The sequence below is a fragment of the Notolepis coatsorum genome (genome assembly GCF_963971535.1).
Source record: "Notolepis coatsorum genome assembly, chromosome: 16".
NCBI classification, from domain to species: domain Eukaryota; kingdom Metazoa; phylum Chordata; class Actinopteri; order Aulopiformes; family Paralepididae; genus Notolepis; species Notolepis coatsorum.
In genome coordinates, this window is record NC_140180.1 from 90,243,138 (window position 1) to 90,270,634 (window position 27,497).

The 27,497-nt window shown below is 46.8% G+C and overlaps 1 protein-coding gene across 3 annotated transcripts in view; it reads left to right on the forward strand.

Annotated features, from left to right (window-relative positions):
- The window catches only part of LOC311242637 (uncharacterized protein), a 115,375-nt gene that overhangs the window by 40,887 nt on the left and 46,991 nt on the right, over nt 1–27,497 (forward strand). For all 3 annotated transcript variants that reach the window (XM_084331633.1, XM_084331634.1, XM_084331635.1), the window contains exon 7: nt 8,629–8,698. In XM_084331633.1, the coding sequence (XP_084187759.1) occupies nt 8,629–8,698 (70 nt within the window). The remainder of the gene's footprint in view (nt 1–8,628; nt 8,699–27,497) is intronic.

The following is a 27,497-nucleotide window of genomic DNA, read 5'->3' on the forward strand; positions in this document are numbered from 1 at the left end:
GGCGAAAATAGATTTATTTTATGACTGTAGACAGTATTTCCTGATTTATGGGATGATAAAAAGACATTCTGATCAAAGTCCATTGTGTTATGTGTCAACATAATGAAACAAAAAATTTGAATCTGGCATCATCCAATGTTGGTGATTCTGTTCCTGGCGATATATGCAAATTAGCACATATTTAATGCCCCGATATGACTAAAATAGCTGGATCGGGTATAGAAAATGTATAATAATATTATATTATAATAAATAAAATAAGAAATAACAATTCAGTATGTTACAAAGGGTCAGATTAAACCGAATATATATATATAGCGATCCCCTAGGCGCCACGGCCATACCCCCCAATGCCGAGTTCAAAGCCACCGCCAAGGCTTGTCTCAACATGCCCAGTTTTGCGCAGGAATACGAGACAGAAATGAGGTTGGCACTAGATTATTCACCGTACGTATAAATACGTCGCAGGTGGATACAGTTACCCTCAAACGTTGAAGCCTTCATCACGAGTCAACGACCAAGTGAAGTGAGCAACCTTGCGTCTAAATAGAGCACTTATAACCGCGTGCGAATAGGATAGTAAAAGTGTCAGAGCTTAGTGAAATAACGTCAAGTTCGACCTAGTTAATGTGGAGTACCGTGCACAGGAGAATCTACACCGGTGAATGCAGAGCCTTTTCCGGCTGGATTATTGCTTTGGTACTGTGGCTGCTGGAGCAGAGAACCGTCTACCCCGCTGCTGTGTGGGATTTACCCGTGAGGAGCATCACTCGAGCCCGTCTCTAGGAGAGGCTGGCTGGCTTTCACCTATGCTGTCGCGCATACTTGGATTATAGCTGCTGCTTTCGTCTGCCGATCAAGGGAGTAATGTACCGCCTCCCGTAGCTGGAGCTTATTGATTCCTCGTTGATCCAGACTTTTGCATTCGAACATTCCTCTCCCCTGCTGGCTTACAACCGGAGGGAACCCCTTAGTATCTCCAGCTGACCTACTAGTGTACCATATATAATTCTTATGTTACAGGTGGTATTAATTATCCCCTGCGTAATATGCTCATGGACTTACGCTCTTGACCTATTCATGCACATTCTTCGCCTTACAAGCGCAACTCTCAATCTTAATAAATAATGTAAGATAATCTTGCTGCTCTTCTAATAAATATTATTATAAACAGTACTTTCTTGTTAAGCCGTGTTATTGTGGGGGTGTTCATCACATATACCTGTGTACTGTATGGCCAGTAGTAATGTACATAACGCAGTAGTGGTTTAATGATACCATACTTATTCAATACAGTCAGGGAATTGTACCCCTCAGTTACAATTGGTCCTTCGAGCCGGAGGGTAATTAGCGTAATATTAATATAATATTAATATTGACTAGGGCTGCAACGATTAGTCGACATAATCGACGATGTCGATTATAAAAAAATCGTTGACGAGAAATTGTTGCGTCGATTAGTCATTAAAAAAAAAAAAAAAAAAAACTTTATTTAATTTTTTTTTTTTTTTTTTTGCACTACCTATCTTTGTGAGAGTGGCTTCTCAGGGTTCCAGACAACATCATAACATGATGATCCCATAGCAAATTTTGGACATTGAAAACATTGTTCCCCTGCAGGAGATGATGATCAGACTAGACACACAATACATTACACACGCACTCCTCTCACTCAGAGTAAGACACACACACATTCACACTCCTCTCACTCACACACAGCGATCAGAGTAAGACACACACACATACACAAATTACACAGTACACACCTCTCACTCACACAGCGATCAGAGTAAGACACACACACAAATTACACAGTACACATACACACACTCCTCTCACTCACACAGCGATCAGAGTAAGACACACACACATACACACACACACGGACTCCTCTCACACACAGCAAACAAAAGTTATTTAAAGTACACTTCCACTTTAATTTGTATTATTTAATTTATTTATCTTGTTATGAGTGATTGCTGTATTGTTCTTCAAATACATTTTCATTTAAAGTGGCTTAAAGATCCAAATTCAAATGTTTCATGAGTCATTATTTTAATTTGCTATGGGATCATCATGTTATGATGTTGTTGTTTGGTCCTGACAAGAGTCTCAAAGTCTGGGGTGATGGTAGACAAGCAACTCTGAGGTCATGCTCAATGTCCAATCTGTTCCTCTGCTCTGTCTTCAGCTGGACCAGAGCTGAGAAGCCACTTTCACAAAGATAGGTAATTAAAAAAAAAAAAAATCCTTTTTTTTCTTTTTTTTTTGTTGTTGTTTACATTGGTTTTCGATTAGTCGACTAATCGAAAAAATAATCGGCAGATTAGTCGACTACCAAATTAGTCATTAGTTGCAGCCCTAATATTGACATGGCCAGCGGTGAACACTCCACAAACGGCTCTCCTAAGCTAGAACGCCCGACGCGCAGACGGCAGCCACCTTCTTACCTAGAGGACTACGCTGCCAGTCTACTACCTAGCTTTATACAGACGTTAAAGGCGGATAAAATAAGTAAAGCGGATAGCCAAAGTATGTCAAACCCTACCGACCAGGCGACCCTGCCAGTAGAGACCCTAGTGGGTTCTAACGTAACTGACCAAGCTCACGGGGGGGGACCAGGAGGGACATGACATGACTTTACCCCCCGACAACGCCAACGGCACAGTCCCCGGAGAGCTCCAGGATAAAGAAAGCGCTCCAGGGACGGAACCCGACCCACTACCAGAAGAGACGCACACCCAGGAGATGGACCTCCTCGGAGCGCGACAGGAGAACGGATCTCCAACGAGCACTGCCAGAAGCCGATCACCTCCGCCTGTGTCTTCCCCCAGCGAAGCGGACAAGATGCTGGCGCAGGCATTCATCGCCACCCTGGCAGCCTCCACCGAACGCGATCGACTTCAAGCGCAACAGACGAGCGAGCGCGAACAAGCTGCAGACCAACGAGAGCGCCTTCACGCGCAACTCCAAGCGCAAGCCCTCAGTGAACGCGAACATTCTGCAACCGAGCGAGAGCGCTTCCAGGCGCAACAAAGGAGTGAAGACGACCGCATAAGACTGGAGACCAGACGCCTTCAGACAGAAGAGAACATTGAAAGAAGCCGCGCCGATGCACAGTGCGCCGCCGCCAATGCCCAGCGCGAAGCAGTGCGCGACGCCGCCCATGCCCAGCGCGAGGCAGAGCGCGACCGGCTGCAGGCGCAGATGATGGAAAAATTGATTGCCATGGCGACACCCCCTCTCTCCGCACGGAGCTCCCGGAGATCATCACGACAAGGGTCTAGGGCACATTCCCCTACCCGACCAAGCGACCCGGGACCCCGCCAACAGGAGGATCCTGTCCACGTCTCCGAACCCCCTCCCCGGCCGGTCCATACGAGACCCAGCAACCGGGAAGAACCGGCCTACGTCGCCGAGAGACTGACTAGAAGACTCCAGGACTTAGCAGAGGAAGAGGAAGAGGAGGAATGTCAAGCCGACCAGCAGCAACGTACTCTGGACCAGGAGGCCCAGTACAGCCCCGACCAGCAGCAACGTACTCTGGACCAGGAGGCCCAGTACAGCCCAGACGTCAGCCCCGAGGCACTGCGCTACAAACCCCGACTCAACTCACGGGTGAGTTTGACGCACCGTCAGCACCGAGGAACAGCACCTGGGTACCCGACCCCTGGTACCCACCAAGTACCAGCCCACGACGACACGTACGGGGAGACTCGCCCAGGAGGCCTCTCCCCCAACGCTCACCGATGTGCCAGCCATCCATGGCATCGTACCTTGGCACACCGACGTTCCCGGACTTCACACACGAGAACAGAGCACAGTACACAGAGCTACGAATGTGCTTAGAGACAATGATGTCCGATGTCCCCGATGAGACGTACAAGTATGCTATCCTACTCAAGCACCTGAAGGTGCCCAGAGCGCATAATATAGCGCTGGCATATTCCAACTCAAGTACCCCATACACCGTGGCTCTAGTAGCCCTCGACCAACGTTATGGACGCATATGGGACTACGTGATACAAGAGATAAGAGACATCGACCGTCTCCCCCCAGCCAGAGACAACAGAGCATTGGATGACCTCTCTATCAAGGTACAGTCCCTGGTAGGGATGCTGGGGTCCCAAAAGGAAAAAGGGATATACGAACTGTACGCTAACTCTAATGTAGAAAGGATATTAGAGAAGCTCCCTCCCGCCCTACAAGAGCGTTTTCGGCGGCAGAGAGACCACCGCAACCCCAACGGCCCAGAGGCATCCCTCCTAGACTTGTCTGACTTCCTCGCGAGAGAAGTCAGCAGCCTACGACTGGACACGTTCGTGTGGAGTGGACCAAGCCCAAGACCAGGACCTCGGGGATCAAATGATAACCGCCGGTCGGTGACCGTTATGCACCAAGCCGAATCAGTACCGCAGCACAAGAACCACAACACCCCCTCAACGAAAGAGGAGTGGAAGATTGAATGCCAGTACTGTGAAGGGGAACATCGGCTGTATCAATGCGACACTTTTGGGAAGCTGGCCACGGACGAGGTGAGTCAGTGGATCAAAGACCACCGCCGCTGCTTCCGCTGCGCGCGCAGCCATATGGCAGCTGAGTGCCGCTTGAAGAAGAAGTGCAGCAGGTGCGGCGGTGCCCACTTGGAGGTCCTGCATGACATCAACAGGCGTCCGCCAGGACAACAAAGTGGGCCCGTCGCGGTAATGTACCAGGCCGAGGCGGTGGCACCAGTACCAAAGATCCACCAGACCGCTCCCTACTGTACCGACTGCTACAGCAGACACTGGGAGTCACGGTGCTACTCGGACGACCGCGAGTCGGCACCACCCCAGACGATCCAAAGCAACCGACCAACAGGAGTGCTCCACATTGACCAGCATAGCGGGACCCCCCGAGTGCTCATCAAAGTGGTCAGAGTGCTCCTGAGCTACGAGGACAAGGTCCTGGACACTTACGCCGTCCTGGACGATGGGTCTGAAAAGACTCTCCTCCTCGCTTCCGCCGCAGCCCAGTTGGGCCTGCGGGGTGCCAAAGGTACCATGACAATACGCACCATCAGAAGAGACCAGAAGACCATAAAGGGTGAAAAGGTCTCCTTCAAGATAGCAGCGGTGGACCAGCCCGAGAAGCAGTATAGTATTACCAACGTCTTCACCAGCCACGACATAGGCCTGTCACAGTACACCTACCCCATCCCACAGCTGATGGCGAAGTATGTGCACCTACGTCAACTACCTATACCGCTTATCGACGGCGCCACACCGACCCTGCTCATCGGCTCCGACCACGCGGACCTCATTCTCCCAATTGAGGCGGCCCACATCGGACCCAAAGGATGCCCAGTCGCGGTTCAGACCCGACTGGGGTGGACGCTCCAGGGCCCCCTCTACGGACTTGACAGTCAACCCACGTCTACACGCTGCCTACACACAAAGGCGAGCGACACCGTCCACTCCCTCGTACAGCCCGTTGAGAGGCTATTGACATTAAGCGAGAGGCCTGTGTGAGAACCGTGGGCACAAGAGGGAGTTCGGAACTCCACCCCCCTCAGCTGCGCTCCAGACGTAGCTGACCTCGAGCCCAGCACCCCAAGCGACTCCTTGATGGGGCGGCCGGAACCGGCCCCTCCTCAGACGGGGTACAGAGCAAACAAGAGAAACAGACGGAGGAGGTGGAGGCGCAGCCAAGCACAGATCAAAGCAGTCTCAGGCCCGCTTCCTCCTAACCCCCCTACCATCCCTTCCAGCCCGTCAGAAGCGGGTCAAGGACGGGGACAACTTAAAAGTGGACACAGTCGTCATGATTATCGACCAGTCACTACCCCGAGCTATGTGGCCGGCCGGCCGCGTAAGCAAAGTGATTACTGGTGCCGACGGAAAGGTCAGAGCGGCAGAAGTGCTCGTCCAGGGGCGGACATACACCCGACCCGTGGCGAGGCTGATAGAGTTGCCAAGGCTCCCCGACTCTCTTAATGACGACCATGACCCACTGACTTTGTGAATTGCCCTACTCCTCACAACGGACATTGAGTAGTGGACAAGACGGTTAATCTGTCTCTGCTTATCTAATTAGGTGCGGACTAATTAGGAGGCGGCTGTTACAAAGGGTCAGATTAAACCGAATATATATATTTATTGCCTGAGATCCCATGTATAATATTTGTATATCGTTTGATATCCCTTGTATATTCTTTGTACATATACACGGAATATCCCTTTACCTGGTACAGGACAGACCATAATATTCGTTCTCCTATTGGAAGCGATCCCCTAGGCGCCACGGCCATACCCCCCAATGCCGAGTTCAAAGCCACCGCCAAGGCTTGTCTCAACATGCCCAGTTTTGCGCAGGAATACGAGACAGAAATGAGGTTGGCACTAGATTATTCACTGTACGTATAAATATGTTGCAGGTGGATACAGAAGCACTTAGTCTTAGTTACCCTCAAACGTTGAAGCCTTCATCACGAGTCAACGACCAAGTGAAGTGAGCAACCTTGCGTCTAAATAGAGCACTTATAACCGCGTGCGAATAGGATAGTAAAAGTGTCAGAGCTTAGTGAAATAACGTCAAGTTCGACCTAGTTAATGTGGAGTACCGTGCACAGGAGAATCTACACCGGTGAATGCAGAGCCTTTTCCGGCTGGATTATTGCTTTGGTACTGTGGCTGCTGGAGCAGAGAACCGTCTACCCCGCTGCTGTGTGGGATTTACCCGTGAGGAGCATCACTCGAGCACGGGACAATGCATTGGTAACTTGAGTCAAATGACAGTATATACCCCTGTGAATATTATTGCACGGATCGGAATACGGGCGCGCACGTGGGAGTCAAAGACATTTTGTTGACAGTGATATGAGAGTGCTCCCAGGGAGAAGCCCCACCCCGCGTGCCGGTCGAGGTTGTGTGTAAGATGTGTGTGTGCTTCCCCACGCGCCGGTAAATGTTGTGTGTAAAATGCGTGTGTGCTTCCCCGCTCGCTGGTCGAGGTTGTGTGTAAAATGCGTGTGTGCTTCCCTGAGAGAGAGAAGCTCCTCTCCCTCTCTCTCTCTCGCTCGCTCGCTCGCTCGTTCTCTGCTGTCTGTCGGCACTAGGGGTGCACCGATGTGTCGGGTATCGGTATCGGCCGATAAGTGCCTTGTTGACTGCAATCGGCCTATCGGCCGATAAGCTCGAATGTGCCGATGGCAGTAGCCGATAAATATCCATCAATTTGTGTAGCGTCAAGACAAAAAAAAGTTCACTCGCGACCTGCACAACGCCTTCCCCAGTCCCCCCCACACACACACACAAGCTACTGCATCAAAGTTACTACTTATGATTAACAAGGCATTCGTTTTGTGGCATTAACGTTATATAGTTGGTGTTACACGTTCAATAACATCAGCATATTATTTACCCGAACGTAGCAAGCGTTCATACTAGCTCAGTTCCTTCCGTTGCTCACAGAGCCCTGAGTTTTAACCATTCTGCAATCTGTTAATAACGTTTTCAATCAGACACATGTATAGAAAGGCTTTGTTTTATTATAACATTAGTTGCAGTAAAATCATTATGCGTCATTTAAGTCATCCTGCGGAGCTAAACGTCGGCCGCGCCGTGTTGTTGTTGTTCTAGAAAACCTCTCTCGTCAAAATCAATGGCGGACAAAAGCAGAAGTAAAAAATTTATACGCGCTTGCCGATTGGTGGTAACAGCAGAGGCGGGTGCAAGCGGTGTGTGACGTAATTTGCAGAATCGTCTGTCGATCAAAATTTCATTGGTTGAGACAATAGTATCTAGCTGCAGCCCAGCAGGTAGACCATGCTGTGCGAACTAGTATCTAGCTGCAGCCCTGCAGAACATATTGGGAGAGAGATGGTGCTATTTCTTGATGTTTCCTTTTTTTAAGTAAGTAAAGAGGCCTATGTTCATATCGGTGAGCACAATTTGTAAGACAAATATACAGTAGTTTCATAAAAAAAATATATATATATTACAAAAAAAGAAAATATTAAAAAAATATAAAAAAAAAAAATGTGCCACAAATATCGGTGTCGGTATCGGCCGATTGTGTTAGTTGAACAATCGGTATCGGTATCGGTGGCAAATCTTCATATCGGTGCATCCCAAGTCGGCACCCTCTGTTTGAGGAAGTAATTCCACTCGCTCTGTTGTTGAGCGAATTGTTGATTGTGGGCGGTAACTACAACCAGTGCCTTATTCACGTCAGCAAAACAGTCAAATCAGAATGGCTTAGTTTAGTGAGGGAAGACCTCGTGAACTTGAGACTAGACTGATGGGCCAAAATGATAATTAGAGACACAGACCACATTGATATAATCCCCCATTGCTAGGAAACAATGCTAAACACTGGAAAATGCCATTTATAAGTAAGTCCCTTCCATACAGTGAGGCATACAGTTTATTAATTGAACAATGGGTATCGGATCGGTACTCTGTATCGCCCGATACCCAAAGCCCAGGTATCGGTATCGGGACTGAAAAAGTCGGATCGGTGCATCCCTAGCCATAACAGAGGGGTTGAGTTACTTTAAAGAAGTAAAGGAGACCAGCACTGGAATGTTGAGTGAGTTTGATTTTTCTACTGTTTTTAATGCCTGTGTTTATCCGTCTGTCTTGACAGGAGTTACCTGATCTTCCAGAGAGTCTTGAGAACCGTATCACTGTAGATGACGCCTCGTCTGATCATCAAGGTAATGTACAGCTACGTGACGAGTCATACCAGTGTATCAATATTTACCATTTAAAGGGTACGTTAACAATTCTGGACCCCTAGCCCCATTTCCTACTTACCAATGATGTTGTCAATCTATAGAGTTCTTTCTCAGCACAATCCATGCTGTTCTAGATACTAGATACTCACAGCTCCAGCCAGTTGGCCACAAAACGAATGCAAAGTCAATGGGCCCTGCGTCAGGCTGTACAAGCCATGAAAGAAATTAAACCTACTCCACAATGTGCCCAGAGTAGGTTTCAATAGTTCCTATTGTTTCACCTGGTGAATGTTGCTAGGAGAATTATGGACCAAGCACTTTAAACATTTGACAGATTTTTGCCAGCTTATAAAATTTTCATCCTTGTACTCAATGGGCCACGCTTTAAAAGATAGGGATTTTCACTGTGCGTCGCGGTGTTTGCAGGGCTATATCTATATTATAGCTATGGAGACAATACTATGGCTCATTTGACAGTAAGTATCCCTCGTCCAACATGTAAAAAAGAATAAATGTTTTCATGTATATGTTTGCGTGTTATACCGTGGTGCTTGATTGATTGATTGAAAACTTTATTATCAGATTGTAGAATGGGTACAATACAGTACGGCTCAATACATACAATTATTAAGGGGATGCAGACCAGAGAAAGACTTTTGTCTTGTTTACATCAGGGTCCCCCATTTTCAATTTATAATGACATTTATGACATACACAACATACAGATATACAGATATATCATGACATTTATGACATACATGCAGGGCTTGACATTAACTTTTTGGCTCACTAGCCACTCAGCATTTTCACCTGCCAAAAATCCCCACACTCGCACCCCCACCCGAAAAGTAATAAATATAGGTAATTGGACAATGTAACTGCAAGCATTTGTTTGGACATACGATTTTAATTTTATAATTTGCTGTGTACATTCCTGAATTTCCCCAAGGGGATTGTTGAGATCAGAGGCTCTGTGTAGGATTGTTAGTAATTGTCTAACTGTACATATGGCTGTTTACACTAGTAACTGTTTACCTGCATATATAATTGTCTCCACCAGTGACTGTCTAGTTGCATATATATCTGTTCCCACTAGAGGGCGCTCTAGGCGGAGCCACCCAGGTACTCCACCTTGTGGCGAGTATAAAAGCAAAGGTATACTCCCATTTCGTTCTCTCCCCCAATGTCTCTCAGTGAGAGAAGACCATGTATGTTACTGCTGCTCTTTCCATGTGAATAAAAAGAAACCACGCCAGTTCAGGCTCAAGATAGAAACCATGCCTCTTGACCACATTATTGTCGCCCTATAGCCGAGTTCTGTTAACAAGGATTAATAGGATCATCTTATTTATGACCATTGGAGGAAGAAGCCTATTGATTTTGGTGACCCCATGACCTTTCCTCTGGCCAAACATTCATACTGTATCCTACTTGTGAAAGCGATAACCCAAATAGTTTTCAGTCAAATCTTAAAGAATTTGTGGTACACATGGATGACCCCAAGAGGAAGATTCTTATTGATTTTGGTGACTCCTTTCCTCTAGCGCCCATTTCCTTTAGCTGATGTTGGTGACAATCAGGCCAAACATTCAATACTCAAATGAGTGTCTTGTGATCCGACTTCCACCAAACTTGACAAATATATTTACCTTACCATAGCAAGGAGGCCTGTGAAGTTCTGGCCTCATGGTGGCGCTATTCTTATTAAAAAACAATAAAAAAACATTAGCTACACATCTATGGCTTGAATTAGGGGGGTCGTCACAAAAGGTGGAGTGAGAGTTCTGTCCGTTCAGGGACTTACCTGCTGTTGGCCAATGTCTAGTTAACCTTTGTTGTTGGAGTTAGTTACCATTTGTTTGCTTTTGGATAACAAATTGTAGTGGGGCAGCTTTGCTGAAGAATTGTGCACTTTGTTATAAAAGCGTCAAACTTGGGCGGCTGGGTGGCGCAGCGGACTAAGCGCTCGTCACCACCGCAAGAGACACTGGTATCGAATCCGGCTGTCAGCGGTGCCTCCGGCTTGGCCGGCTGTCATACTGACACAATTGGCGGTGTCAGCAGGAGGGAAGCCGGTGGGTGGTAATCTGGTTGTTGTAAACAGTGACTCCTACAGGTCGGTCAGGGCGCCTGCACAGCGAGGGAGGGAAATTGTGAAGGTAGTGTGACCTCCCACGCGTTACACTTCACCAATGAGAGTCCGCGCTGTCAGGTGAAAAGAGGCTGCTGGCTGTCTCCTATGTATCGGAGGAAGCATGTGATAGACTTCAGGGCTCCCTAGACCGACCAGTGGGGGGCACATGCGCGCAACGACTAGGAAGGGGAGGGGGGAATTGGCATAACGACAAAAAAAATGGGATGGGAGGAAAATACAGAAACAGGAGGAGAAAAAGTGGATAAAAAAAAACGTCAAACTTTGTACATAATGCTTAACACTTTCAGAGCCCAAGCTTAATCGTGAATTACTGGTTGAATGCCCACCACAGGGTTTCCGTTAGAAAAAATTGTTGCCGGCCTCAGTGTCCGGTAGATTTCAATCTACCGGTCAAATGACAGAAATTCCGGTCAGAGTTTATTGAGCTTAAAAACAATTGATAGGCAAAAGAATGACAACAAAACAAAAGAATGACATCATCAAGGCATGTAGATTTATAATATTTTTACTTAAAACTAGGCTACTTTTGCGTATAAAGTCATTATATTCCAAATAAAATAAGTCCCGAGACTCGTGCTGCTGCCGACTTTAAATGAAATAGGTGTCTGTGGGCAGTCGCCCGACATTAATAAACAACAGTCTGTTATAATCACATTTTTATGAGCTAACGAATTCCGTTATATTGGACATTTGTATTAATTATATCAAGCGAAGAACTGAGAAATTTGGCAGAGAGAGACGACAACATTATCGTGGATTTGCGTGACGACTCTCTCCACCTCACAACGACTTATTTGCAAAGAGTATGGCGCTGCAGAGCAGCTGATTCAGCTGTTATTGGCTCTTTTCTGGGGACCGCACAGCAGCGCCCCCCACCCAACATTGAATTGAAAATGGCTGAATTGGAGTACTGCTGGAATACTGCATTGTGCTGCTGCTGCTCCGGCTCTGCAGCTTCACAAAAGTTCGCACACCCAGCACTAAGCTCTCGCTGACAACGTCGTTGTCATTATTAGAAGCAACGAGGAAACAAATGTAATGATCGTTTCGTTCATCGCATAGGCTATTTAATTTGAGCCTATTTTAATACAATTCAAATAATCAAATTGTGCTTAGACTCAGGGAATTATTTTCACCGGACATTAAGACCGGAGAGATTAAATATGTCGGACTTCAACAGATTTTGCCGGTCAAATACCGGTAATTACCGGCTAATGGAAACGCTGGCCCACCATCCACTTCAATGTTAGCGTTAAAAACGCCTAATCTATGTTTTAAATTATGGCTATGTGTCTAATCTGCCCGTCGCTTATCAATGACCCGTTTTCCAGTCAACATTGTCGAAGCGGATTGTTTTTTTATCGGTTCATTTTCGTTTGATAGCATTTTGAAAAGCCCTCGTTTTCAAGGAAAATATAAATATTCCATGATAATCCCCCTTTACTGGAATATTCTAGAATTATGAATTGTTTTCAAATAAACGCTAGATTATCGATAGTATATGTGTACGTATGCACGCTATATAGGCGATCTGAAAAATCGATTCTCTGATTTCCTCAATGCGATCGCGCACAAACAGCCACATCACACATAGGGCGAACGCTGAGATCTCAGCGAATACAACTCTGATTATCCCAAGACTTGTAAAATAGATTCCTTACCTCAGATCAGATGTTCTCCAAAAAGATCATTCCAATTCCTGATCGCCATTCCAAAAATAGATCGCTTTTATTGATCCAACGCTACATACTGTACACATGTATTCCACGCTGTTCTGAGGGTCCACAATGAATCCGATCGGCTCGGGTTACATGCCTGAGAAGTAAAATGTGGATTCCGGATTTTTCTTTTCTCATCCATTTTCATTGAGTCCATTCCAAAAGGGTGCATTACCATCTGGGAGACGATAGGGGGCGGTTTTTTCACATCTGAGCTCCTACACGGGCTGCATACCAACGGAAGACTCGGTTGATGAAATATGAATTCAGATCGCTAATAAAAAAATAAAACGCTAATTGTCGTGGTTAGGGCTGGGCGATAAAACGATAACGATAACTATCGCGATAAATTATTTCCTCGAAATAAACATGAAACGTGGTCGCAAAGTTTCGATATATCGATTTTCCAAGCTTGGATATGAGCACACGCACTAACAACCAATCAGTGAAGGAGATGGCCGACAGCGGAAGGAGATGTAGAGAGGTATGACTCAAGTCGTAAACGAGGCTGGCTAGGATAATTAGCTTGCACGGCGCTATTTTATAGTTTACCTGCCTGTGTGTGTTTTGAATTCTGAGGGTAACTGTTATAGTAGTGTGGGGTATACGGTGGACGTTGTTGCAATGTATTGGTGCGGAACAGAGTATTTTATGGTCATATTTAGTACATTGTCATGGAATACACCGCTTGGAAACGAGGCTGGCTAGGATAATTAGCTTGCACGGCGCTATTTTACAGTTTACCTGCCGAGTTGGTGTGTGTTTTGAATTCTGAGGGTAACTGTTATAGTAGTGTGGGGTATACGGTGGACGTCGTTGCAATGTATTGGGGCGGAACAGAGTATTTTAGGGTCATATTTAGTACATTGTCATGAGATACTCCGCTTGCTCTGGCTAACTGCTAACGTGCGCGGACTGATGACGACATCAACTCGACTCTCGAGACATTCGCAGCAGCAAAACAAGTCTATTAATAGCCCGTCCATAGGCGCCGGCCATAAGAAGTTAATTAAACTTGACAGACATTATATCGATGATAATTATCGATATCGAGTTATATGAAAATTATTTTATAATTTTATCGCGATAACGTTTTTGGCCATATCGCCCAGCCATAGTCGTGGTGGGCATTCAGGCATTGGGCTGATAACACGTGTTATGTCGTTTTGGGCATTCAAAGTGTTAATATATTTAGAAGAAATCTGGATATTGGGTCCCTACTGGATTCGCTCCCTACTGGCCATGGCAGGCATCAACGTCATTAGATCGCTTTTAGGGGGGCTGCCCCCCCTAAATTTAATATCGGCCATTATGGAAAGACTGATGAGAATGTTACCTTTCCAGAGATACCAATATTATTATTCTAGTCCAAAGAGAACCAGAGATATGCCATTTTACATATGCCATTTTACAAAGAAAATGGCAAAAACAGTGCTGAGCTGCATCTCATTAATCTTCAGGTTCCCAGCTTTCAAATGATGTAAACCACTTCCATGTGGAATCTACTGTTGACCTGCTATTTCCCCCATAAAGACCCCCCCCCCCATAAGGAATACAAAATATGTGTGTGTCAGGGCGGTCTTGATGGGGAGATGGCAGGTCAACAGTAGGTGAGTCTCTTAACACAATGGGGACGAACAACGGATATCTCTGTGTTTCGATTCCACCCGTTGTGGACAGAAGCACGGATATATCCGTGGCGCCGAGGTGTTCTAAACGTAGTGAAGGTCAATTATTTTGCGACAATGACCTCGTAGCTATACATTATCCCTTACATAAAAGCCAACACAACTTGCCACGGATATATCCGTGCTTCTGTCGGGTGGAATCGTCGCAAAATAATTGACCTTCACTACGTTTAGAACACCTCGGCACCACGGATATATCCGTGCTTCTGTCCACAGCGGGTGGAATCGAAACACGGAGATATCCGTTGTTCGTCCCCATTGTGTTAAGAGACTCACCTATTAAGAGACTCTACCTATTGCAGCATTTTACACCCTCGACAAGACGAGATCAAATGCAGACGCAGTTGTTCCGCGACTCTGTCAGCCCAAATAAAGTTATTATTATTATCGCCGCTGATGCAGTGTGTGTCAGTGGGCTTGATTGCTCCAGCTGCGAACAGCGGTCATTATTGCTCGGCAGCGGTCTGTTATCGAGTAATAACGGACCGCTGCTAGGGGCAACCGAGCGCTATTGACCAATCACAATCAAGCATTTTGGCGAATGTTAAAACGCCATGTAATAATCCATTTTAATAACCAATTCAAGGTCGCCGAGCGGCACTGCAGATTTACCCTACTCTTTGAATTCGCCAACGTGCATTACCGGCCAGATCCTCTTAGGGGCGCTGTCGCGAGGGGGGCGCTAGTGAGCGGTGAATGGAGTAGTCGCATTTTTCGGAGCTCCCTCCTCAACTTCTAATTTTGTATAAAAAACACACGTTTATCTAACAGTTTGCTTTCAAAAGTATCAACAGACTAAATATAACACTACCGCCGTGGAAAGTCGAGATGATATGGAATCTACCGATGGGAAGGGGCCAAACAAACAAAAAAAAGGCAACCGCAGCTGGCAAACGACAAACGGGCATGGCCACTACGAGACAGGCAGCAGCAGCCCAAACATCTGACGACACTGCCAGCGCTGCTATTCTGGCTGCTATTGAAAGCCAGGGTAAGAGTCTGAAGAAAGCGATGGACGAGACCCGAGTCTCTATCACATCCCGTTTGGACAATTTTGAAGCCACTTTGGCATCCCTGCAGTCCGAGCAGAACAGTGTGAAGCAGCTAGTGACTGGGATAGAAGTGACAGTGAACGACCACGACGCGCGTCTGAAAGTCCTGGAAGAATCCCAAAAATCCTTACGGAAGGAAAACACGGAACTCAGGGCTAAGCTCAATGACTTAGAGGGCCGGTCCCGCCGGCTGAACCTTAAATTCGTGGGAATCAAAGAGGGCGAGGAGAAGGGAAGGCCTACTGACTTTGTGAGCGAGTTGGTCTCGCAACTACTTGGCAGTGAAAACTTCACCAAGCCAATTAAAGTGGACAGAGCCCATCGTATCCTGCTAGCCAAGCCCGCTGAGGGGGAGAAACCACGCACCATTATCGCCAAGATGCACCACGACAAAGACAAGGACCGGGTCCTTTTCGTCTCAGCCGTGAGCACGGCCTCATTACTACAAAGGATCCAGAGTGTATATTTTTCCTGATTATACAGCAGACGTGATGACCCAGCACAGAGCCTTCAGTGATGTGATGAAGACCCTCAGAGAGGCAAATGTGAAATACAGCCTGCGCTTCCCAGCCAAGTTGCACGTCGAGCACAACTCTACTGTCACGATGTTTGGCACCCCGGAGGAGGCTGTGCGCTTTTCCAAGACTCTCAACTGATGGACCTGGTCTCAAGCTGGCGGTCTCAGGCTGACTGTATATACGCTGATTTGTTGACTATTCAACATAAGACTCGTGTGAACACTTTATTATTTTTCATCCACTGAGTTGTGGAGGGACAGCTGTCTAGGTATTGGTAACTATAACGTTAACCGGTGCAATGCAATGCCTATTCTTTTGCCCAGCTGTCTTCGTGAGTATATGGGGGTTTTGCCGTTCAGTTTTGGTAAGCGGCGGTGGGGGGGTTTATTGTGTTGCCAGTCCTTACTGTTATATTTTTGTATCTGAAGTCTCTTTCAAGAAGGTGGATGATCAATGGATTAAAATCTACTTCATATACCATGCTGTTTGTATTAAGATTGTTATCACTTGATCGTGATGACGCAAGGGGTTAATATATCGGGGGGTGAGAAGCCTATTACGATGGTGTCATGGAACACTAAAGGATTGGGTAGTGCAGTTAAATTTCCACTTCCATTTGGGTAGTGCAGTTCCATTAACTCACTGGACTGAAATATTTATTAATTTATTTGCACTAGCACTAAATGCACTTGGGACAATGATGGTATGTTATATATTGAGGACATTGGGACATTGATACTTTATTACTATATTACTATTATTATTGACATTATTATTTTGCACATGCTATATCTTATGTTTGTATGCCAGTGGTGATGTTCCTAACAAATTTTCGTTGTACCAACAATGACAAATAAAGATCTATTCTAAAGGGTAAAAGTATTTGCTCATTTGAAAACATTGTCTGCAGATATTTGCAGTTTATTGTGTTGCCAGTCCTTATTGTTATATTTTTGTATCTGAAGTCTCTTTCAAGAAGGTGGATGATCAATGGATTAAAATCTACTTCATATACCATGCTGTTTGTATTAAGATTGTTATCACTTGATCGTGATGACACAAGGGGTTAATATATCGGGGGGTGAGAAGCCTATTACGGTGGTGTCATGGAACACTAAAGGATTGGGTAGTGCAGTTAAAAGGGGAAAAGTATTTGCTCATTTGAAAACATTGTCTGCAGATATTATATTTTTTACAAGAGACCCATATAGCTCCAACGGAACAGAGGCGCCTGAGGAAGCACTGGGTGTCACAAGTGTACCAATCTGCTTTTTCTTCGAAAGCAAGAGGGGTTGCTATTTTATTTAGTAAATCTGTCCCATTTCAAATGTCCACGGTAGTCTCCGACCCCGGAGGTAGATATGTCATGGTGTCTGGTAGCATTAATTCACTACCAATAACATGCCTGAATATTTATGGTCCTAACATTGACGACCCAATCTTTTTTTGTAAAATATTTGACATAATCCCTGATCTGAATACCACCAACTTGATGTTAGGTGGAGATTTTAATTGCTATCTAGATCCCTATCTTGATCGTACGTCCACTCGTCCGCCTGCGACCATTAATTCCGTTGGAGTACTAAACAATTTAATGCGTTCTATGAACATAGTTGACATATGGAGATTGCAGCACCCTACAGACAGGGATTATTCTTTATTTTCCCACGTCCACAAATCGTATATAAGAATAGACTATTTTCTTGTTGATGCTAAATTTATATCTAGTGTGCTGCAAACTAAATATCATAGCATCCTTATTTCAGATCATGCTCCAATCACTATGTTGGTAAAGCTGGCACTGCCACAGATGCGATACAGTTGGTGCTTCAACCCCTCTTTGCTCTCGGAGAAAGCATTTCGGGATCAAATGAGATCTCGACTCATTGAGTTTATGGAGACTAATGATACCGGTGTAGTCGCCGACGCTACACTGTGGGAGTCTCTTAAGGTGGTATTGAGAGGGCACATTATATCTTATGAAGCCTTTGGAAAGAGAGAAAGACGTAAGCGCTTGGCTGAGATTGAGGCACGGCTCCCCTCGCTGGAGCAGGTTTACAGACTATCACAATCCCAAATGGACCTAAATAACATTTTAAAATTGAAGTATGAATACAATTCTATTCTGGGCAAGCAGGTTAGTACCCTCCTCCTTAAACTCAGACGGAAGCACTTTGAGCTAAGTGATAAACCAGACAGACTGTTGGCTAGGCAGCTGAGGGGTGTACAGGCCAGCCAGGCAATTCATAATATCAAATCTATATCGGGCAGCTTGCTGACTAACCCCAAAGACATAAATGACAGTTTTAAAGAATTTTATACTGGCCTTTATACCTCTAGATGCCATGCTCCAGACTCTGAGGTTGAGAGCTTCCTGGACAATATTGATATGCCAGTGCTTAGTGATGAGGCAAGGGATGAGCTAGATGCTGATTTCAGCCTGCAGGAAATAACAAGTGCAATAAAGTCTTTCCCTAGTGGGAAGGCCGCTGGCCCGGATGGGTATGGGGCGGAGTTTTATAAAGCTTACAGTGATATTTTGGCCCCTCTACTTCTTAGAATGATTCAACATTCTATCACTAATAATGTCTTCCCTGACTCCCTCTACGAAGCGAATGTGTGCCTTTTACTCAAGAAAGGTAGGTATGGGACGGATCCAGCAGGGTTCCGGCCTATACGTTTGTTCAATTTTGACCAAAAGACAGTTGCCAAGGTGTTGGCCACTAGGTTGGCTCAGCATGTCGGATCTCTCGTCCACTCCGACCAAACGGGATTAATTCCTGGCAGGCTTGCTTTTTCTAATATTCGGAAATTACTAAACATATTGTACTCTAACCAAAGAAAGGACACTAAGCCGGCGATCATATCTCTTGACGCTGAAAAGGCATTCGACCAGATCGAATGGAAATATATGTTCAGTGTGTTCCAGCGCTTTGGTTTCGGTGACAGGTTTCGTTCTCTTATTGGAATGTTGTATGCTCATCCGAGAGCTTCCATTCTTACCACTTCTGATAGGTCTGACTCCTTCCCACTCCATCGCGGCACCCGACAAGGATGTTGTATTAGTCCCTTACTGTTCAATTTAGCCCTCGAACCCCTGGCTATCAGTATCGGGAGTAATCCCAACATCAAGGGAATAAAGTTGGGAAAGTAGGAGGGACTTGGCAGGATACATAAATGTTCTATTAATGCCAGAGTCCAACTTATACAGTTTAAGGTCATTCACAGACTACATTACCGAACTTTTCGCACTATAAGCCGCACCTGAATATAAGCCGCACCTGAATATAAGCCGCAGCAGCTAAATTGAATGATGTGTACATATATAAGCCGCACTGGACTATAAGCCGCAGGGGTTTTAATGTTTAATTGTCGGGAAAGAGATGGCTGTTTGAGGAAGCTCCCATTTATTAACATTTTTGTTTAAACAGTAACGGTAGCTAGCTACTAACGATAGCTACTTAGCCAACACTAGGTAGCTACTAACGTTAGCTCACGGAACGATAGAGCCAACACTAGGTAGCAATCGTCCCGGGAGCTGTACCTGGCTGGTTGCTGGCTAACTAACGTGGCTACTCGTCCCGGGAGCTAACGTCTCTGCCTGGCTGGTTGCTGGCTAACTACCGTGGCTATTCGTCCCGGGAGCAAACGGCGCTGGTTGCTGGCTAACTAACGTGGCTAATCGTCCCGGGAGCAAACTGCGCTGCCTGGCTGGTTGCTGGCTAACTAACGTGGCTACTCGTCCCGGGAGCTAACGTCTCTGCCTGGCTCGTTGCTGGCTAACTACCGTGGCTATTCGTCCCGGGAGCAAACGGCGCTGCCTGGCTGGTTGCTGGCTAACTAACGTGGCTAATCGTCCCGGGAGCAAACGGCGCTGCCTGGCTGGTTGCTGGCTAACTAACGTGGCTACTCGTCCCGGGAGCTAACGTCTCTGCCTGGCTGCTTGCTGACTAACTACCATGGCTATTCGTCCCGGGAGCAAACAGTGCTGCCTGGCTGGTTGCTGGCTAACTAACGTGGCTACTCGTCCTGGGAGCAAACAGTGCTGCCTGGCTGGTTGCTGGCTAACTAACATGGCTACTTGTCCCGGGAGCAAACGGCGCTGCCTTGCTGGTTGCTGGCTAACTAACGTGGCTACTCGTCCCGGGAGCTAACGTCTCTGCCTGGCTGGTTGCTGGCTAACTAACGTGGCTACTCGTCCCGGGAGCAAACTGCGCTGCCTGGCTGGTTGCTGGCTAACTAACGTGGCTACTCGTCCCGGGAGCTAACGTCTCTGCCTGGCTGGTTGCTGGCTAACTAACGTGGCTGCTCGTCCCGGGAGCAAACGGCGCTGCCTGGCTGGTTGCTGGCTAACTAACGTGGCTACTCGTCCCGGGAGCTAACGTCTCTGCCTGGCTGGTTGCTGGCTAACTACCGTGGCTATTTGTCCCGGGAGCAAACGGCGCTGGTTGCTGGCTAACTAACGTAGCTACTCGACCCGGGAGCAAACGTCTCTGCCTGGCTGGTTGCTGGCTAACTAACGTGGCTATTCATCCCGGGAGCTAACGTCTCTGCCTGGCTGGTTGCTGGCTAACTAACGTGGCTATTCGTCCCGGGAGCAAACTGCGCTGCCTGGCTGGTTGCTGGCTAACTAACGTAGCTACTCATCCCGGGAGCAAACGGCGCTGGTTGCTGGCTAACTAACGTGGCTACTCGTCCCGGGAGCTAACGTCTCTCTCTGGCTGGTTGCTGGCTAACTACCGTGGCTATTCGTCCCGGGAGCAAACGGTGCTGCCTGGCTGGTTGCTGGCTAACTAACGTGGCTACTCGTCCTGGGAGCAAACAGTGCTGCCTGGCTGGTTGCTGGCTAACCAACATGGCTACTTGTCCCGGGAGCAAACGGCGCTGCCTTGCTGGTTGCTGGCTAACTAACGTGGCTACTCGTCCCGGGAGCTAACGTCTCTGCCTGGCTGGTTGCTGGCTAACTAACGTGGCTACTCGTCCCGGGAGCAAACTGCGCTGCCTGGCTGGTTGCTGGCTAACTAACGTGGCTACTCGTCCCGGGAGCTAACGTCTCTGCCTGGCTGGTTGCTGGCTAACTAACGTGGCTGCTCGTCCCGGGAGCAAACGGCGCTGCCTGGCTGGTTGCTGGCTAACTAACGTGGCTACTCGTCCCGGGAGCTAACGTCTCTGCCTGGCTGGTTGCTGGCTAACTACCGTGGCTATTTGTCCCGGGAGCAAACGGCGCTGGTTGCTGGCTAACTAACGTAGCTACTCGACCCGGGAGCAAACGTCTCTGCCTGGCTGGTTGCTGGCTAACTAACGTGGCTATTCATCCCGGGAGCTAACGTCTCTGCCTGGCTGGTTGCTGGCTAACTAACGTGGCTATTCGTCCCGGGAGCAAACGGCGCTGCCTGGCTGGTTGCTGGCTAACTAACGTAGCTACTCGTCCCGGGAGCAAACGGCGCTGGTTGCTGGCTAACTAACGTGGCTACTCGTCCCGGGAGCTAACGTCTCTCTCTGGCTGGTTGCTGGCTAACTACCGTGGCTATTCGTCCCGGGAGCAAACTGTGCTGCCTGGCTGGTTGCTGGCTAACTAACGTAGCTACTCGTCCCGGGAGCAAACGGCGCTGCCTGGCTGGTTGCTGGCAAACTAACGTGGCTAATCGTCCCGGGAGCTAACGTCTGGCTGGTTGCTGGCTATGCACTCGACTGTGGAGGGGAGGAGGGCTCGACTGTGAGGAGGAGGGGCAAGGCGTGCACTGCTGCAGCAGATTTACGAGTCTGATCTGACGGTCACAGAGCTGATGGAGCGAGCCCAGTTAGCTGTAAAAATCCATAGATTAGCCGCACCGTTATATAAGCCGCAGGGTCGAAAAATGGGGGAATAAGCCGCGGCTTATAGTCCGAAAAGTACGGTACTCTAAAACTAAACTGCATAGAATCTATCCTTCTGTATTGCCTCTCTGTGATCGTTGCATGTCCGCAGAGGGTAATCTTTCACATATGTTTTGGTTTTGTCCCAAGCTATTTAAGTACTGGGTAGACATTTTTGACTGGTACACCAAGGCGTATAAAAGAGAGATTGCCCCAGACTGCCTTCTAGCTCTACTCGGCTGTTCAGCTAACACTGCGGAATTACCTTACAATGAGCAGGAGGCCCTGATGTTTGGTATGGCTGTGGCCAAAAGAATTATCCTTAAGGAATGGAAAGACACGTCGTCTCCAAGTTTTAAGAGATGGCTCACTGAGATGGTCTCCTCTCTGCAGCTGGAAAGCATCCGTCACAGTAGGTCTGAGACCTCGAACAAATTTAATATGATATGGGGTCCCTTTTTGGAATGCTTCTCAATGTCCTCCTGTGTATTTTCTGTACTATGTATGTATGTATGTATGTATGTATGTATGTATGTATGTATGTATGTATGTATGTATGTATGTATATATATGTGTATGTGTACATATGTAATGTGTCAGAGAATCAGCCCCTTGCGTCCTTAGTGTACAGCATATGACATGGTGTATGTTTGTTCATTGATGTGACAGTGTCTGGCAACATACTGTTTGTGTTCTTTTTAGTTCTTTTTTATTTTCTTTGTGTTTGTGATTTGTCTTGATGTGTGTTTGTGAAACTATAAAAGCTGAAAATAAAATATTATAAGCGGCGCTGTCGCGATAATGGAGTGTGCCCTGTGGCTAAACAGTGGACTATTTTTTTTGACTTTCAATGGAGTTTTCCGTTAGCTCGATTCTGGATCTGCAGCCTGTAGCTTGGATTACGTTTTGCATCGCAGATTTCACTATGCAATAAGGAGATTTATCATCAGCCAATGGACACATCGATCTACCAGATGGCGATCGATAACGGGGAAATGCTCGGGGGGATCCCACCGGTCCACGGTAAGATCTTTTTCACGTAAAGTACATCCCGATCGGGCCTTGTTTTGATAGCCATCCATCCGATCGGCCTATGTGGCTAGTTAGACGAACACGGTTATTGGTAATCAATAATAAGAAACGACGAAACAACTGTAGCATTTGTATAACGGAAATGCCATTGGATATAACGTTATTAGCTATTAGCCCTTTATCTCGCCTCCCAGAAAATATACTAGACCAAATCTCGTATAACGCTTATATTCACGGCGCTATAAAATGAGAACGTATTGATAAAAAAATTATTTCTTTAATCCATTTTGAAGGGACGGTTTATGGTCCCAATTGACAATGAGGGTGCCGTTACACCTTTCGTTTCATTTTCGTATCATTGTCATATGCGTCTCGCCCAGCGTTTCCGTTAGCCGGTAATTACCGGTATTTGACCGGCAAAATCTGTTGAAGTTCGACATATTTCATCTCTCCGGTCTTAATGTCCGGTGAAAATAATTCCCTGAGTCTAAGCACAATTTGATTATTTGAATTGTATTAAAATAGGCTAAAATTAAATAGCCTATGCGATGAACGAAACGATCATTACATTTGTTTCCTCTTTGCTTCTAATAATGACAACGACGTCGTCAGCGAGAGCTTAGTGCTGGGTGTGCGAACTTTTGTGAAGCTGCAGAGCCGGAGCACTATCAGCACAATGCAGTATTCCAGCAGTACTCCAATTCAGCCATTTTCAGCCAATGTTGGGTGGGGGGCGCTGCTGTGCGGTTCCCAGAAAAGAGCCAATAACAGCTGAATCAGCTTCTCTGCAGCGCCATACTCTTTGCAAATAAGTCGTTGCGAGGTGGAGAGAGTCGTCACGCAAACCACGATAATGTTGCCGTCTCTCTGCTTTCTCAGTTCTTCGCTTGATATAATTAATACAAATGTCCAATATAACGGAATTCGTTAGCTCATAAAAATGTGATTATAACAGACTGCTGTTTAGTGTCGGACCGACTGCCCACATACGCTGTCTATTTTATTTCAAGTCAGCAGCAGCACGGAGTATCGAGGGACTTATTTTATTTGGAATATATTAATGACTGTATACGCAAAAGTAGCCTAGTTTTAAGTAATACTATTATAAATCTACATGCCTTGAGGATGACATTCTTTATATAGCCTGCCTATCGATTGTTTTAAAGCTCAATAAACTATGACCGGAATTAATCTCATTTGTCCGGTAGATTGAAATCTTGCAGGTCACGGAGACCGGCAACAATTTTTTCTAACGGAAACCCTGGTCTCGCCGCGACGTCGTGCGCCTCGAGTCACACTTTCGTTTTTTTTCAGTTTTTGTCAGCCAAGCACACTGATGTAGTACACTGCCAAAGCAGTAGGTGGCAGTAGGTGGCAAACGTGAAGGCAATTTCAACCAATCAGAACTTGAATGTGCCAATACACTTCCTGGAAGCTCCAGCAAAGAAAATGTCTAAGGCAGGCGCCTATGCCGCGCCACCATCTTGCCTATTTACTCAATGCAGCAATTCTTTTTCAGCAAAGCCTAATAAAAGTGCAATAAACAAAACGGATACATTCACTGTGTGTTCTGCCTGTCATTTGTTGATGAAACAAAACTAACATCAGCACAAGTGACCACCAAGAGCGGATAGTTTAGTCTAAAAAACGATCGGTAGCATTGTTAGCTGCATGCTAACGTCAATGGAATTTGCCATTCTATAACAGTATAGCATTGTGGCTAGAAGCTAACGTTAGCTCACGCTACTTAGCCAGCACCAAACTGATGATATCGGGAGCTAGTTTCAAGTTTCTTTAATAGTTGTCATACAGAAGTACAGAATACTTTCATACAAAATGCTTCTTACTGTTACGCTCCAGAGACTGTGCTAGACAAGATGGTATCAAATAACATAGTATAGCATGTAATTTAGAAGAAGAAAATGAGGTCACAGTGTTCGGTATAGACATATGTACAATGTTCTGAGTTACCATATAATATACAATACTATGCAGTGTACTAATGTACAGTACTATATAGTGCAAAGCAGAAATGGGATGAGGTACAATTTAGGTACAATTTACAGTAAGGTGTACGAGTTGTAGTGTAATCCTTCATCAATAAATATAAAGTGTGGGGAGTGGGTGCTACAGTGTGTTTGTTTAAAGTGGGTGTGTGCTATAAAGTGTGTGGAGTGGGTGCTACAGTGTGTTTGTTTAAAGTGAGTGTGTGCGTGTGGATGTGTGTGCTATGTGCGTTTGGTGGTTGTTGTTGTGTAGTGTTCATTGTTCGTTTAGCAGCCTGATGGCCTGGGGATAGAAGCTTCTTCTGAGTCTTTCTGTGCTCGCCTTGAGACTCCGGTATCGCTTGCCTGACCGCAGCAGTTCAAAGAGGCAGTTGTTCGGGTGACTGGAGTCTTTAATGATTCTCTTAGCCTTGCCCTTGCAACGCTTGTTGTAAATGTTCTGGAGGGTGGGGAGCCCCCCTCCAATTGTGCGTTCGGCTGAACGTGTCACTCTTTGTAGTCTGCTTCGGTCTTGTGCAGTGCTATTCCCAAACCAGGAGGTGATGTTGCCGGTCAAGATGCTCTCTATTGTACATGAGTAGAAGTTCTTAAGGATCTTCTGACTGACTTGGAACTTCCTTAGGCGCCTGAGGAAGTAGAGGCGTTGTCGTGCCTTCTTCACAACACTGTCAATGTGTGTGGTCCATGTCAAGTCCTCGGATATGTAGGCTCCGAGGTACTTAAAGCTGTTGACTCTCTCAACCGGTGCCCCGTCGATGCTGAGGGGGCTGTAGTCCTTGACCCCCGACCTCCTGAAGTCCACAATCATCTCCTTTGTTTTGCTGACGTTCAGGGAGAGGCTGTTTTCCTGGCACCATCCCGCCAGGACCTTGACCTCTTCCAGGTAGGCCCTCTCGTCGTTGGCAGAGATCAGGCCCACCACCACTGTGTCGTCAGCAAATTTGATGATTGTATTGCTACTCCGCTGAGCCACACAGTCGTGTGTGTACAGGGAGTAGAGGAGGGGACTCAGAACACAGCCCTGGGGGGCCCCTATGTTGAGGGTGATGGATGAGGAGGTGCAGTTGCCTGCTCTCACCACCTGGGGTCTGCCAGTCAGGAAGTCCAAGACCCACTGGCAGAGGTCATAGTTCAAGCCCAGGTCCCTGAGCTTGGCTATGAGTATGGAGGGGACTATGGTATTGAATGCAGAGCTGTAGTCGATGAATAGCATTCTCACATAGTTCCCCTGCCTCTTGTCCAGGTGTGATGCTGCTGTGTGCAGCACATGGGCTATGGCGTCCTCCGTGGACCTGTTGGGGCGGTATGCAAATTGCAGGGGGTCCATGTTGATGGGGAGGGAGGAGCAGATGTAGCCCTTTACTAGCTTCTCAAAGCACTTCATGGCTATGGAGGTGAGAGCTACAGGGCGGTAGTCGTTGAGGCAAGCAGGCTTGGATTTTTTGGGTACAGGGATAATAGTGGACTTCTTCACGCAGGTGGGGATGACAGCCTGTTCTAAGGACAGGTTAAATATGTCAGTGAATACTGGGGCCAGTTGGTCGGCACAGACTTTTAGGACGCGGCCGGGGATGCCGTCCGGACCTGCTGCCTTCCTGATATTCACTTTTTTAAAGGTCCGCCTCACCTCATGCTCTGTTACCCTGAACACTGCGCCTCCATCAGCAGCCGACCCCCCCCCCCCCCCCCCCCCCATTGCCGTGGCTTGTGAGCTGGTGTTGTTATTACCAGCATCAAACCTCGCATAGAAGGTATTGAGGTCATTTGCTAAGGAGATGTCACTGTTCAGTTTGAGGGAGGCGCCTTTGTAGTCTGTCATCGTTTTGAGCCCCTGCCACATAGCTCTAGAGTCAGCTTGTTCAAACTGGAGTTCAATTTTATCCCTGTAGCGCCGTTTGGCCTCTGACACTGTCCTCCTTACGTTGTATCGCGCCACCTTGTGGTCATTCATGTTGCCTGCCACTAGGCCGTCGTTGTATGCTTTGGTGCGCTCTCTCAGAGCTTCACGGACGGATTTGTCTACCCAGGGTTTTTGATTTGGGTAAACTCTCATTTTGGTAGTGGGGATTGTTTCTTCCACCAAAGTACAAACATAGTCCAGCACTGTCTCCGTGTAGACATTAATGTTATCTGTGTCGCGGAACACATTCCAGTCTGTGCAGTCAAACGCAGACTGGAGCGTCTCCTCTGACGTCAAATCCCATTTCTGCACCTCTCGCGAGACTACAGGAGTACTTTTGATTCTCTGTTTGTACATTGGTGAAAGAAAAATGGACGCGTGATCTATCAGGAGTTAGATAACATTAGAGACAACGCTGTGTGTATTAAACAAAGGTGAATAGATGACTGGGCCATTTTGTTTAATGCTTGTTAAGTTGAAAGAGGAGCTTTGAGCTAACAGGGTTTGATAGCTAACACTAGCTCATGTTATCCAGTGGCAGTGCCAATCGGTAATGCTAGCAGAATGAATGGATGTAAACTTTCTTTAACATATTGCATATGGGTACAATACAATACGGCTCAATACAAACAATTGTTAAGGGAATGCAGACTGTTGTAGCTTGGACTGGGGTCCTTATAACAATAACTTGACAACACATAGTAGCTGCAGCTATTTGGTTTGGGACAGCTCTCAGTCACCGGAAGGGCACGCAGATGGTATCTACTGCGCATGGGCGTTTTCGCAACAACGGCTCATGCAGACTACACGCTGTTGTCTGCACGTTTTTTAGCGTTTCTCCAAAACGCAAACA